This window comes from Kogia breviceps, chromosome 3 (genome assembly GCF_026419965.1).
Source record: "Kogia breviceps isolate mKogBre1 chromosome 3, mKogBre1 haplotype 1, whole genome shotgun sequence".
NCBI classification, from domain to species: Eukaryota; Metazoa; Chordata; class Mammalia; order Artiodactyla; family Physeteridae; genus Kogia; species Kogia breviceps.
The window spans coordinates 149,882,229-149,897,546 of NC_081312.1; the positions used below are offsets into that span (position 1 = coordinate 149,882,229).

The window sequence follows — 15,318 nt, forward strand, 5'->3', positions numbered from 1 at the left end:
TTTTTGTGGGGCACGTGGGATCTTAGTTCCCCAACCTGGGATTGAACCCGCACCCCCTGCAGTGGAAGCACAGAATCTTAACCCCTGGACCAGGGAAGTCCCCTATTCAGCGTTCTCTTGAAGCTATCTCAAATAGTTTGTGGAAAAGAGTGAAGGTGTAAATAAACATCAGTGTAAATATCAATAAATAAAACATACTACATCTTGTTATTTGCTACTCTGCCTTCCCATAATTGTTTTTTATTAATTTATCATTTATACATATACTGATAATGTTATGTTTTGAATATTCAATCAATATAGACTTATCCAGGGCTAGTAAGGACCTTAGATTTCTGCAAGGGTTGCACATTCAGATGCCTTCAGGGACCATTCAGGTACCAGCAATGATTAAGTAGGCCAGAGGTCATTGTTAAGGACCATGATAGGGAGTGGTGGGAACTGTGGCAACCAGGAGGGAGCATAGCCTGTCTAGAGGGGCAGCCCCGCCCAGCTCCATTCATTGCTGCCATGTGAGAATGCTGGATCAGTGTTGCCAAATCTTCGGATTTTTTTCTCAAGAGAAACCAGAGATCCAGATTTTTATCTGAAATCTCCTGGTGTTTATAACTTAGCAGCTAATAAATTCAGTTTTTTTAAATGCCAGTCAAATGCACTGCCATCCCATGGGTTGCCAGTTTAAGGTCTCTGATCTGGCATATCCCTTGTTTTTTAGTTGGCAGCCGAGCCCTGGAAAGGTCAAGTAGCTTGTGATGTGGCTGGAGACATTACTCTTTAGTCCCCTCCCCAAAAAAGCCTGGTCCTCTGTGGCTAATTTGTCTCAAAATGTGAAGAAATAATAAAAATTTGAAGTTGAACAAGGCTACTCTGAAGGTTAATTGAATCTCCCCTTCAACTGGCTTTCATTTTCTTTTTAAATCATTTTGGTGTGATGAAATCAGAGAAAACTGGGCTTGAATACCAGCTGTACTATTTTACAGCCACATGAACTTGAGTAAGCTTTTGGTGTCTCATTTGTGTTTTCAGGTACTATCCACTTTCTTTCTTGTTTCTCTCTTTCTTTACTTTTCCTGCTTTCACACAGTGTAGTGGTTAAAGGCACGCTCTTTGGAGCCTGGTATGAATCTTGGTTTCTCTGCCTACTAGCTGTGTGACCTTGAGCAAGTTACTTAAGTTTTCTATGCCTCAGTTTCGTCATCTGTAAAATGGGGATAATAATAGTACCTACCTCAGAGGTACAATTAATAGCGTTAAGATGGGTAAAGTATGAAGAGCAGAGCTTGGCACATAGTGCTATATAAACACTGGCTGTCCCTCCCCCACCCCTTTCTCTCTTGTGTTTCCTCTGCTGCTTTCGAAGCCACAGATCTTTAGCCCAGTGGGCCTGGCTCTGGTTCCCCATCTCATGGTGAGCAGTTTTAGCTCCGGATGGCCCTGAGTAGCCAGCCTCCAGCCCCCAGTATGGACCAGATCTGGCAGGTGTTATGGCTCCCCACTCATTACTTTCAGTTCTGTTCTGTTTCTGGAACTGTGTTTTTTTTTTTGTTTGTTTGCGGTACGCGGGCCTCTCACTGTTGTGGCCTCTCCCGTTGCGGAGCACAGGCTCCGGACGCGCAGGCTCAGCGGCCATGGCTCACAGGCCCAGGCGCTCCGCAGCATGTGGGATCCTCCTGGACCGGGTCACGAACCCGTGTCCCCTGCATCGGCAGGCAGACTCTCAACCACTGAGCCACCAGGGAAGCCCCTGGAACTGTGTTTTTGAGCCCATCTGTGCCCTTTTACTTTTCCCAGCTCATATTTTTTTCCTGTCATTGCTGTATACTTGGGAGAGATGGAACAAGTCAACTGCCTGCTGTCTTGACCTAAACCTGGCTGAGGTATTTCATTGGTCACACAGAGATGGTACCTGTCAGGTGTTTCTGAAGATTATGTTACAAAATAAAAGACAAAAGCAGTGTGAATTTACGTTAGCCAGAGTTTTGAACGCAGCAGATAACTCGTCCTGGAAACCACAGAGAACCCGTCAGTCTGTGGATTCACAGAGGCTTTGCCAGCAGGTCTGTCCAAACAGCCAAGAGTGCGTCACACATGTTAATTAAAGAAATTGTCTTTTTCCCTAAAGACTTTAAATGCAGAAAAACTTAGTCTATGCTTATATTTCAATTAAATTGCTTCTTTCTCAGGCTTTAAAAGATCACCATCCGATCTTTTCAGCTTTTAGGTTAAATCGAATGAGATCTGACCTGACCAGCCCAGCTGTACAGCTTTTCAAGAACAGTTCATGTTTGCAGTAGAGAGGAACAGGTGACATAGGTACGTATTGGCGAGACTCTTATTTTTGCCTCTTCTCCCACCTTCCCTGACATTAGTAAGTAGTGAGTGGAAGTGAGGACAGAGGAACTTCTTGTACGTTTTTAATTCAATAAGTCTACTCTAGACCAGCCAGGAAACTGGTCAAGCCATCCGATGCATTCCTCTCCTCTCTTTGCAACCAAGGGGACAAGAAGGAGGATGTCTGTTTCATATCACCAGCATCATGTCAGAGAAACTGGAATTCCTGCTAGGTTTTGGTTTTGGCCCTTCACTAACTACACTTAAAAATCCCTATTAAAATTAACACAACATTGTAAATCAACTATACTTCAATAAAATAAATGTTTTTTTTAATCCCTGTTAACAAGCTGTGTCATCTTAGATGTTTGTTTCTCGTCGGTTTGACTGGCATAGGTGGCAGGGCTTTAGAGAGATGAGGGACAGGGGCCACAGGTGGAACCCCTGGAGCATCTTTTGAGTGCGGTGCTGTGTACTTAGCCCCTTGAAGAATGTGATTAAATCTGCAGACCCTCTTCCCAGAAAACTTTCAGACACACACACTTTCATGTATAATTTCAGGGAGTTTCTGGACCTTAGAATTCCATAGGGGACCTACAGACCCCAAGTTAAAAGAAGCCTTGTTTTAAGGGTTTGAGGAACAGCCTTTGGGGAACATGGCCCTAGGAGTGAGGGGACATGTCCCCAGAAGTTAAGTTTTAAGGAAACTGTCAGCTCATAAAAGGTCAAAGGTTGATGCAGCTGAAAAGTATATTCTGAGGTCCAGCCTTGATTCTAAATCATGCCAGATAAATTTTTAAAACTTATTTTCTTGCTCTGATGGTGAGTTAAGGAGCTGGGATCTTTTTTTTTTTTAAATTGGGGTATAGTTGATTTACAATGTTGTGTTAGTTTCAGATGTACAGCATAGTGATTCAGTTATGCATATATATATTTTCATTCTTTTTTAGATTCTTTTCTCATATAGCTTATCACAGAATACTGACTAGAGCTCCCTGTGCTGTACAGTAGGTCCTTGCTGGTTATCTCTGTTATGTATAGTGGTGTGTGTGTGTTCATCCCAAGCTTTTGATTTATTCCCCCCCTACCCCTGCACTTTTCCCCTTTGGTAACCATCATTTATTCTCAATATCTGTAAGTCTGTTTCTGTTTTGTAAATAAGTTCATTTGTTTCTTTTTTTAAATTAGATTCCACATATGAGTGATGTCATATGATAACTTGTGGGATCTTTGATTGCCTTTCCTTGCTGAGTTGGAACCCCTGCCAGAGATCGTCTGCAGTGTGTTTGGGTCCTGTATTTGCCCAAATCACCTCGATTTTAGAAAAGGGCTTCTGAGACCTCTCTGGCCTGGCTGTAGGTCTCAAATGAGTTCATTCAGTTATGCCCCAAACACGTTTTTGAGAGATTGTTTTGTCCTGCCTCTTCTGTCTGTACCATTGGCCACCAGAGTTCTCATGCTGTTTTTAGCAGAGGCTACTTGAAACCATTCCAGGGGAAGCTGTTGCCATAGCTACCTTGGCTGCCAGAGTTACCGTTTTCTCCTTTTTGTTAGCTTGTGGTTTCCCTGATTCTTAAGGTAACAGCTGATGTTCTGTTTTCCTGCCTTGCAGCAAGGAAAAGGATGGAGTTTTGTTGCTGTTGATGTTTGGTTTTTTTATGTTTGGAGTCGTGCATGTGTGTGTGTGTTCTGTGTACAAAATAAAGCTACCTGAGAAGATGAAAAGCCAGATATGCATGTACATTTTCCGTACTCCAATTTTTAATTTTGGTCTAGCAGTTGAATTTGGTCCACTTTTAGCCCAATTTTGGACTAACGGCTATAGTCAGTTGCCTTTGGAGGGGAAAAATGTGGCCAAGTTCCATTTCACACTGCCTACAACTCCCAGGAGCAAGAACCACTGCGACCTGGGCTGAGCCTGAACTTGGCTCCAGCACCAGGGCTGCCTCCAAAGGAGCAGGTGGCTGAATCAGGCCCTTCCTGCTCTGAAAAGAGGTGAGGACAGCAGGCAGTACAGCCTCACCTGGTGGCAACAGCAGTCCCATCTCACGTCTCTGTCCGAGGCTGTAAACACAGCACCTCACGTGCAGCTGGTGCTCCAGGTGCAGGTTAAGTCTGCAGAGAGATTCAAGGTTGCCTGGTAACAGAAATCAAAGCTAGCTTCCTGGTCCCCCTTGTACCTCTCCGACTGGACTCCTTTCTCCTGCTCTCAACAGGACGCTATTCTCAGCATTTTCCAATTCTCTCATCTTAGAAATAAACGTTCGTTAGATTAAAAAAAACATCACCCAGCCCAGTTTATTAGTGCTCAGGACTGTTCGTGATCTGGGTTGTTGCCAGTCTGTTGGCATTTGTAAGGCACCAATGGGAATCGGCCAGGGTAGGTTCTGCGGACACATCTGGATCGTGACAGGTGATCGCTGGCTTTCTCTGTGTGGTGGGCTCCTCCCCTCCCCACGTGCTTCTAAACCTGCCTGTACCCCTGCTCCCCAGATCAAGATGAATGCCATGCTGGAGACCCCCGAGCTCCCGGCCGTGTTTGACGGGGTGAAGCTGGCTGCAGTGGCTGCTGTGCTGTATGTGATTGTCCGGTGTTTGAACCTGAAGAGCCCCACGGCCCCACCTGAACTCTACTTCCAGGACTCGGGGCTCTCATGCTTCCTGCTCAAGTCCTGCCCTCTTCTGACCAAAGAGTGAGTAGACCTCAAACCCACCTGTACACCTGCCTGTTGATCTGTCTTTGCAGTGTTCAAAGAAGAACCTTCTCACAATGTGTCCTCAAGGCATCCATGTAAAATAGTGTCATTGGTGTTAAAGCAGCCACCATCTCAATAGGAGCCTGGCGTTTGAATCCTGGTGGGTAGGAGACAGCCTCAGATCTTTGTTGCCTGGAAACATCCCTTCCTCCACGGTGTGGTGTCATCATCCATGACAAGGACTTTGCAGAAAACAGTTGTCATTTTTAGGTAGATACAGAAAGCTTAGACAATATTCTAGCCCTTTATCAAATGCTCTGTTGCCAGTTCTAAGACAGAGAAATCATCCTGACCCAAAATAATGAATGAGCAAAAAAAGCAAAGGCTCATTCATTGGGTACTGTCCCTCTGCCTTATTGAAAAATAAACTGAGCATTAACTAAGAGAATCCACTTAAAGAGAGGGTTTTCATTGCAAGTGAACCAGATATCCCTGCAGAAGCCCCCAGGTCTGTTTTGGGGGTGGCAGGGGTGAGCACTGCTTCTGATAGAGGAAACCGTAGTTGTAAAACAAAGGGTATCTGCATTCCACATCACACGTGCTGTTTTCAGGAGATGCCTCGTGAAATCTTCCCCTGTTGATGTCTTCTGAATAACTCTGTCTTCCAGCAGCGCTTGGGACAAGCCTCTCACGTGAAGCAGTCCACGCTCTCCGGGGTCTTAGTTCCTTCCTCCTTCCTCATCATTGCTGCTTCACCTTGTTTGTGCCTCTTCAAGCTTAGTCCATTCTGCCAGGTGTGCCTTTTCAGATGGATGCTGCTGGGAGAGCTGTCTTATCCCAACCATGTCCCCGGAGCACCTAACAAAGTTTCTAATACTCAGTGGACAGTAGCAGAAGCTCTTCCCTCTATCCCGGTATAACCTCTCACCGCCTCTGTTGCGTGAATGATTCCCTTCTAAGAGCAGATGGGCAGCAGAGACACCTGAGAGTTTGGTCTCTTGCTTTGTCCTCTTTGGTTGTCTAGTTCATTTTCATGTGCTGTTACCCACGGGTGAAGAGCTGTGGGCTGCAGGTGTTTTGGGTGTTTGTGTACAGTTTGCTTGTAGTTGTAACAATAATGCCATGACTCCAAAAAGTTGCTGTCAAGTCGAGAGAGACTTATAACTCCGTCATATTGCCTAACACCTGTGGACTGCCATGTACCATATAAATGTCATCATAGTAAATTTGGACCCGCCCCTGCTGAAGGGACTTTACATTACAGTAGGCTCCACAACCATTGTCAAGGACGTGGTGTTCTTAGCAAGCAGTGTTTGCATTGAAAACGCTCCTCTCTGAGGAGCGTGCACAGAATCGGTATGTTTTCAAAATTGTCCAGCATTTTTCTTCCATACTTAATTTAGATAATTCACTCATCTGGCAAGGAACATTTGCACCCGATTTCAGATTGAGTGGGACCCAGTTAGACCCAGTTCCCAGGTCTTCTCTTTGTAGAGAGCTTTTGAAAACCAAGATATTAAAAGCCCTGCAAGATTATAGGCAGATGAATACACATTTCCACCCAGCATTGGTTCCTAAGTAATTAGAGGAAGCCCTGGGAAAGTTGCTCCTGTCCGGGCTCTGGATAAACATCACGTAAGGTTTGATTCCATACTAATTGTTAAAAGTGTTTAAAAAAAAAAAGTTGATTTTGGCAGGTTTTTTTTTTTAACCTCTTTTCTTGTTTTTCTTTGAAAAATAACCCAGAGACATAAGTCCAACAGTTTCTCTTTGCTTTTTCCCCTTCCTGGCACTCTTTTCTCGATGAGCCTATGGAACTGTCCTGGTGCTACGTGACTTCTATTGCGATTGTCCCCACCCTCCCTCCTGGGATGGAAGTGCATCCCTGGTCACAATCTCCTTGGACTTCGTGGCTCTGGCCACCCTCTCCCACCACCCCCTTCATTAACCAGTTGCCATGCTCCTTCCTGGTAAAACCCAAATCAGGGAGGGGTGGAGGTCAGCCTAGGTTAAAGGCAGAGCTGATGCATGTTTAGGACTTAGCTATGGTTTGAAGGTGGCTGTGAGAGGACAATTCCCCAGAAACCATGTACTTCCAAGACTTGTCCTGTTGAGCACAGGACCAGCCCTCCTAGAGCACGTTGGAACATAACTGAAAACAGCTAAATGCCAAACACCCACATTCTCTGACTTGATCGTGACAAATGATTATTAAAGGGCAAAAGGATTCACTTATCCCCTCCATCTTTTAACTAGGTTCTTATTTTTTATTTATACTCTTAATTTTGGGGAAAACTATATCCTGTGTTTACGTAGCATATCACCAAAATGTTTTCCTGTTACTCTCTCATCCACATTACTGCATTTAAAATTTTGAGTATCTCTCATAGGCATCATGCCATTTAATCCTCTTAACAACTTTGAGGTTGGATTTATTTTTCCTCTCAGTTTAAGGATGGGGAAATGAGGAGTGACAGAGGTGGAGACTGGACCCAAGTCTGTGACCCCAGAGCTGGCTTCCTTCCTATCCACAGGGAGGGGGACAGAGACCTTTCTCAGGGTACAGGTGAGAGAGAGGAAGCTGAGAGCAGTGAGGGGCCAGCCCATGACAAGAGTCTCTAGCAGGACTGGCCCCAGAGGGGCCTTCCGATTCCTGCATGACCCCCTTTCTATTTTAATCACTGTCGGAAGCCAGTGGCCTTGATGTTCTTTCTCTGTGTGGCGTGTTTGTAACAACCTTCCATATATTTGAAGCTGAGGGCAGGAAACATTATCTGTTATGGGTAAAAGTGCTTCTCCTAGGACTTTGAAGATTTTTTTCCCAGAGGAAGCCTGTCTGTGGCCTTCATAAACAATCATCTAGGCTAGAAATGTCAGTTAATTGATTTACAACAAGCTAATGGTGTTACTCAGTAATCCCGACTGAAAGTGGCCAGTGATTATGACTTATGTCCGGAATCAGGACATAGTCTCTTGCTGTTCTGGTGTAGAAAAAAAAGTCGGTGAAAGGTGAACATCGAAAAGCTGTTACGAGAATAGGGATTTTTTTTCCCTCCTTTCAGCGCTGAAGTCAGTTTTTAAATCTGTTTTGAGATCACCTATCTAAAGATACATTAGAAGTGAACCTTTTAATGTCTGGAAGAAAACTTTTCTAAGATGGGGTGATATGTCTCTTGTTCACTTAGCAACAGATCAATATTTACCTAGCAGTTCCTTTTTTTTGTTCTCAAGAGTTGTTTGCTTTCAGTGTAACAAGCAAACTAAAAGCTCAAATCAGTATTATGAGAAAATGTAGATGATGATACAGATCTCCGTTTTTTCCCTAATAAAAAATTTAATGCATATTCATTTTTTTAAATGGAGAATAAAGTGAAACGTACAAAAATCATCTGTAAGTCTCCTCCTCAGAGATTCATATCATTACTACTTTGGTCATCACCCCTGCAGGGTTTTTTCTGCTGCAGATACTTTCCCCCAACAAAATCAGGGGCATATATAGCATTTGGTAACCTGCTTTCACACTTCGTGTTCCCTGGGAACTTCCCTGGCGGTCCAGTGATTAAGAGTCTGCACTTCCAATGCAGGGGGTGCAGGTTCGATCCCCTGTGGGGGAACTGAGATCCCACATGCCTTGCAGCGCAGTCAAAAAATTAAAACAAAACAAAACACTTGGTATGCCATGGACATTTATCCAGCATTTATCCATGCTACATATCTTCTAATATTTGATTTTTAACAGCTTCAGAATTATGTCAACCATTCAGATTTCCTAATGGCCGTTGGCAGCAGTGGTGTAGAGAAAAAGGCTTGATTTGAAATGTAGATTAGGATACAAACTGAGGTCTTCTAAACTAGCTGCAGAACCCTGGACCAAGCGACAGGCCCTCTGATCCTTGGTTTCCTTGTGTATAAAATGAAACAGTCTTACACAGCTACTTCTCATCATGAAGCTATGATAGGAAAGTACTACCCAAGACAGCATCAATGTTCTTTTTATTTATACATGCAGCAGACACCACGTAGACTTCTAATACCCCAGCTTTTTGTTGGGGGTGAATGACTCAGTGACTAGAAGTCACAGAGCCATGAAGAGGGGAACATTCTAGAGCTGTGCTTTACATATATCTCTAGTTTTAAGCCATGAAGAAAAGGTTGAGTGTTTCTGATGGTAATCCTTTAACTGTAATGCACGATAAAAACAAGGCTGATTGAGCCCATTATTCTGGCTGTGTATACTACCCCTTTTCCCATTCTAACTCACATTGAACCATCCCAGTGTGGCTTGGGAAATGAGTTGTGCTATGGACTGAATTGTGTCCCTCCCCAAATTCATATGTTGAGGCCCTAACTCCTGATATGATGATATTTGGAGATGGGACCTCTAAGAGATAATATGAGTTCAATGAGGTCATATGGCTGGGGCCTTCATGATAGGATTAGTGCCGTTGTAAGAAAAGGAAGAGATAGATACCAGTGCTCTATCTCTACCATATAAGGACACAGCAAGAAGGTGGCCTTCTACAAGCCAGGAAAAGAGCTCTCACCAGGAATCGGATTGGCTTACACCTTGATCTTGGACTTCCAGCCTCTAAAATTATGAGAAATAATTTCTGCTACTTAAGCCAGAAAAAAATTAAAATTAAAATAATAAACTAATAAAATGAAACAGGTAGCTTTCCTGCAGTACCCTTTCAGCACTAACATCCTCTGAGTCTAGGACCACTGCATTGTTACCAAGCACCGGAAGAATTTCCTGCGGGAAGGACCCTGGGGTTGGGAAGCCCTGGCTACAAGGTAAGGGCAAGAACCCAAAGAGAAGGATTTTCTTGTGTATCTGCCCTCTCCTAACTATTCCCACTCCCCTTGCTCTAAGACCAAGGGGACACTGGATTCCATGAGCTTTTGTTTTTTTTAAGGACTTTTTTGAGCTATCAGTTACATATATTAAAATATGCAAACCTTAAGTATACAGCTCAGGGCCTTTTGCATATATATTCACCTGTGTAACTGCCACTCCCTTGTGCTTTACAGGAGTGTCCTGAGTCACCTCCCTGCCTCTGCCCCACTCTGTCACAATACCACTTGAGTTGGGTTCTTCAAGCAGGCCAGCACCCAGGGTGCTACAGTGTGACCCCAGCCTACCTGGCCCACCTTACCACTCGTGGTGTTCTCCCATTGCCCGTTGAGTGCCTGCCCCTTAGGTTTTCATCCTTGGCTCCCCCAAATCCCTTCTTTCTCTCTCCACCAAGATACCTCCTTACCCTGTAAGAAAAACTTTAAATAGCTTCAATTCTGAGAAACTTTGCCTGACTTCCTCCAACTCCTCTTCAGCCAGAATGAGGCCCTCTTCCATCTTCCTACCCATGTTTCCCCAGCATGTAGCTTCTGTGTCCATTTAGCACATTTCATCTTGTTCTTTAGGGATCTGTGTCTGTCTCTTTTCTTCATCAGTGGAGTACATGTACCCCCAAATCAAGAGCCATACTCTTGACCAGACACAACAGGATTCCTAGCAATGCCAAATCTTTAAGTATAATGCCATTCCGTCTCTCGTTTTCCATAGACAGGTGTAGATGAGGGATGTTCCCATTTTGGTGAATGCCATGCCCTCAGGCAAAAGAAACCACACTGTTTCCAGCTTATGCAATCAGTGCTGCACAGGGGTGCTCCAGGGAATCAGGTGTACCTTCGGCTCTGATCAAGTTTTGTTTATTAGGAAGTCACCATGCTGTCTCTGAAAGAAGATAGATTGGTTGTTTGGTCTTAAATTAAGTCAGGGTAACCCCAGTTCTATGCAGAAAGGCAGTTTGCAGCCTCTGCCCTTCCCTTGTATTTTCCATCACCAGGTCCTGGTTAGAAAAAGAAGACAGGAAGCAGGTGCCCCATCTCTGGAAGCCTGCTATTAAAATGTATATACTCCCTGTGGGAAGCCAGGCTTCTGCTTTTTCACTCATTAGCAGGCCTGTCAGTATGGGTCGTGGTATAGCTGAAGATGAAGGCATTTTAGGAGGAATGTGATGGAGCACTTAGCTAATAGACAAACCTAAAAGTGGATAGCTGAGGTGTTTTTATTGGATGCAAGAGACATCTGTGAGTCCCTACAGGGTCTGAAGAAGGGAAGCAGTGTGATCAAAACCTCAGCCACATGTTTGTGGGTCCTTTCTTCCCCAGAGACAAAAAGGTAATGGGTTTCTTTTGCAACTAGCTGCCACCTGTATTAATAAGAACAGGATGTTATTATTCTCTGTGAGTTTGAGAGATACCTGAAACTTGAAGAAGAGGGTCACACCGTTTCCAACACCAAGTCAAAAATAATAGTTGACTCACCTATGCCATGGTGCCCTTTCTGAGCCTTTCCTCTTTGAAGCTGCTTCAGACACTCAGAATGGCAGAAACCCCATGACCTTTCCATGGATCCTAATGGGTTCATCTTCTGTGTTTTTTTTCTGTTTCTCTCCTCACTCACCAAGAGTACAAACTCCAAACAAGAATCCTATTGAAATGTTGTTCTCATCATAATTAGTCCATATTTTTAGCTTCCTGCCAGTGGCCCTCCAGTTAGTCTTGGTTAATGAACACTTGAAGATCTACTTCTCTGAGACTCCATTGTTGGGAGGTATTTTTAAAAGGTCATTTTAAAAAACTTTTTCATTGTGAACAACATTTTTAGGGACTTCCCTGGAGGTCCAGTGGTTAAGACTCCAAGCTTCCACTGCAGGGAGTGCAGGTTCGACCCCTGGTTGGGGAACTAAGATCCTGCATGCCATACAGCACAACCAAAAAACAAAAACAAAAACAAAAACTGTTATTGGTTACTGCACAAATGTGCTTCCTAATTATTTCTTCTCTCAAGCAATACCAATTCCCTCTGTTGCAATCATACACATTCCCTTCCTAACAGTAATATTCATTTTTCTTTTATGTACCCCAAGTAAAAGCCTGATTCTATACATAAAAATACTCTCTCTCTATATATATATATATATATATATAATATATATATATTATATTATATATATATATATATATATATATGCAAGATACACTATTTTTGTCCTCAGGTACCAAGGACATATTAAATAATTAGAAGTACTCAACAGAAAAGCACTAATTCACATCTCTCTGATACTGCAGTATATGGAATTATTTTCCAAATCTAAAGAGCAAAGGATTCCGTATATAAACTCCTGCTCCCCTTCCCATTTCCTTCCTTGCCTCCTTTTTATTTTACTTTCTATTTGCAGTGGCAGCATCACAGGGGAAGCTAGGGCAAGGGTCTTGGATATAGACAATTGGTGTTTTCTCAGTCTTAAATAAAACACCATGCAAAAGCACAGTCCCCTTCCAGTCAGATTGCCACCCCTAGGCCCCTCCTGGGTAGAAATTCTGGAGCCAGCACTGCTTATTTATAGTGAGTTAAAGTTGAAAAGAATTTGATTATCTTGGGCTTAAATTCTTAATTCCCTCTTGCTCTCAGAGACATTCCAAATCAGATTTAGATCCTTTCCTCCTTGGCTGAACACTAAAGCTTTGTCCTTTCTATAGGATAATCTCCTAATTGCCAAGAGTCTTAATTCTATTGACCTGATTTTACCCATTTTAAGAACTGTGCAAATATTTCCTTAGATGCTTGTGGTAAACCATTAACAATTGATAAGTGGATCTGTAGTGCTCTGGTGGGCTTATTATGTAGGCACCAGACCTTCAAGCACATTTTTGGGAAACTTACATTGCAAGAGAGTTCTTGAAAGATGAAAGACTCAAAATCAGCTCTGTTGAGACTGATTATTGATGGTTAGCCTCAGTGAGGACACGTTCTCAGGTGACTTCATCTTAAAATTGCTTGTTTCTGATGACATGGCCCAAACCAGAGCGGTCAAGGTGAGAAAGTTGAGTTGTTAAACCTTGGCTACTGTCCTCTGTTACTAGGCTGACCAAACATCCCGGTTTTCCCAGGACTGATAGGTTTCCCAGAATATGGAACTTTCGATGCTAAAACCAAGGAAGTACCAGACAAACGGGGATGCATTGGCCACCCTCTGTTACTGTCTTCTGCCATCAGATGGTGAGGTTTTTATAAGAGGGTATGCATTAAGGGTAGGTGTTCGGTTTGCCAGTGGTCAAGTTTAGTTTAACTCTTGGATGTTGCCCACCTGTACTATCTCTGCCCTAGCAGGTCACTTATCCAAGAGGCCAGGAGGAAAGTGCTACCATCTTTGAGGCCTCTTGTATTGAATTAAGATGAGCAAGCTGAGCCTGTGGAGAAATTCATCCACTTTCTCTAACCTTGGTACAGGTTGTAGCTTCTTGTTAGAGACTCTGTGCCTTCATTCAGGAATTGCTGAAAGGTCTAAAAGCTTCTAAATCCAGAATATTCAAGACTTCTTTGATTTAGTTCAGATGGAAGGCAGCACATCTCCCATGTGCCTTGCACTCCTTAAAGCAGTCAATTTCAGCTTCCCAAAACGTATGACCAACCTATTCCCCTGTTCATCATGCCTGAGTTTATTTTTCAGGGCTCTACCATGCCTTCAAAAAGGCAAAAGAAGCATGTGTTACAGCTGATTCCATCACAACGGTGTCAAGCCCAGCACATATGGACGGGCAAGTGGGCCTCTGCTCCGTGCAAGGCTGATCCCATTGCCAAGTCACCCTCTCTTTCAGTCTTTCCCAGACTAGGCTCCAGCGACTATCTTTGTTCACCAATCATCCTTAATTTTGCTTAAACAACTTAACTAAACCCAATTTACTTTACAGGATTTGCCTGGGATCAGATCCACGTTTCCCTTCCTTCTCAATATGCAGTTGACTGAAAATCAGTCCAATATCTAGGAGCTAGAAATGGGCCTCATTTTCTAGAAACTCTAAAATTTCCAGGTGTAGCCAACTTTTATCAGTTCTCATGTTCTACTGATCCTATAAATTTAGTGCTTACCAATTTTTTTTTTTTTGCGGTACGCAAGCCTCTCACTGTTGCGGCCTCTCCCGTTGGCGGAGCACAGGCTCCGGACGCGCAGGCGCAGTGGCCATGGCTCACGGGCTCAGCCGCTCTGCGGCATGTGGGATCTTCCCGGACCGGGGCACGAACCCGTGTCCCCTGCATCGGCAGGCGGACTCCCAACCACTGCGCCACCAGGGAAGCCCAGAGCTTACCAATTTTGATGTCAAACTAATCCTTTTGTCTGCCTGCTCCACAGCACGGCTCCCTTCACTATGACAGTACACTCGATACTACAAAGCAGTATATGCTTTACTAGTAAAGTATAATTAAGACAGCAACTTGACTTTGAAAGTGTGTTCTAGAGGGTTAATAAATATGATTTCTAAACTCTAACTGCCCCTGTTGCCATCCGGCGGTGTAGAGGGTTAAGAGCTGACTGCAGTTTTACTTCATCTTTGTCTGAAGCAGCGGTGTGTGAAGCGACCAATTTTGGAAGCCCCCAGTTCTCTGCAGAAGCCTCGAGGATACCTTCTGTTCAAATGGAGTCTGTTGGGGGCACTGGGTGTTAGGATCAGAATTTGCTTGGTGGTTAACTCAAGAAAAGCATCTTCCTGGATTTCTAAGGAAATCTATCCCTCCGTGAAATTCTAGGAAGCACAGCTTTTACTCATACAGAAAGCTGTAATCCTTGACGAATTGATGTTTCACATGATTGGATGAGATGCCATCCTTGTTACCACCCCAAGTAACTGTCTGCCAGGCTGAGCAGTGCCCTCTCTCAAGGACTGTGTCCTTCTCAGAGCAAGCACTTCCTCTGCCCAAGGCGGCTGCCTGCGGTGCAGTGTCACCACAAAGCCCTGGAAATGAGTCAGCCCTTGTGGCAGCTTGTGAACCACCCTAAATCTCCACCCCATGTTGTTTCTAATCACAGAGTGAGGACTCTGGGTCAGCGAGGGTGCCTGGTGTCAAGTTGGAGGGCTTAATTTCTGAGGTAGACATTAAGAGTCTATAATCCGGAGCATTTGGGAAGCCTCCTAGCCTGGAGGTCCAGTGGTTGATCCCAAACCGTCTCTGGCCTTGTGGGAACGGAGAGGGCCACAAGAAGCAGCAGGTTGTGTATTTTTCCATGTTTCCACTGAGTACTAATGCCATTGCCGACCAACCTGACTTTATCTGTTGACATGTGGCACCAAATTATCCGGAACTGGTGTTTTCAGCCAGGTAACAAAAGCTTGAACAGTAATTCCTTATTAATATAAAGTGAGAAACTTCATGTTTGGTTTTTTTTTTTTAATTTTCTTTTTCTTTTCTTTTTTTTTTTTTTTGGCCGCGCTACACGGCTTCTGGGAT

The 15,318-nt window shown here is 43.9% G+C and overlaps 1 protein-coding gene across 1 annotated transcript in view; it reads left to right on the forward strand.

Annotated features, from left to right (window-relative positions):
* Window positions 1-15,318, forward strand: part of ABHD2 (abhydrolase domain containing 2, acylglycerol lipase) — a 101,247-nt gene that overhangs the window by 20,054 nt on the left and 65,875 nt on the right. Inside the window, exons 2-3 of the mRNA XM_059056346.2 lie at window positions 2,215-2,313; window positions 4,825-5,024. Coding sequence (XP_058912329.1) covers window positions 4,831-5,024 — 194 coding nt within the window. The 5' untranslated portion in view covers window positions 2,215-2,313; window positions 4,825-4,830. The remainder of the gene's footprint in view (window positions 1-2,214; window positions 2,314-4,824; window positions 5,025-15,318) is intronic.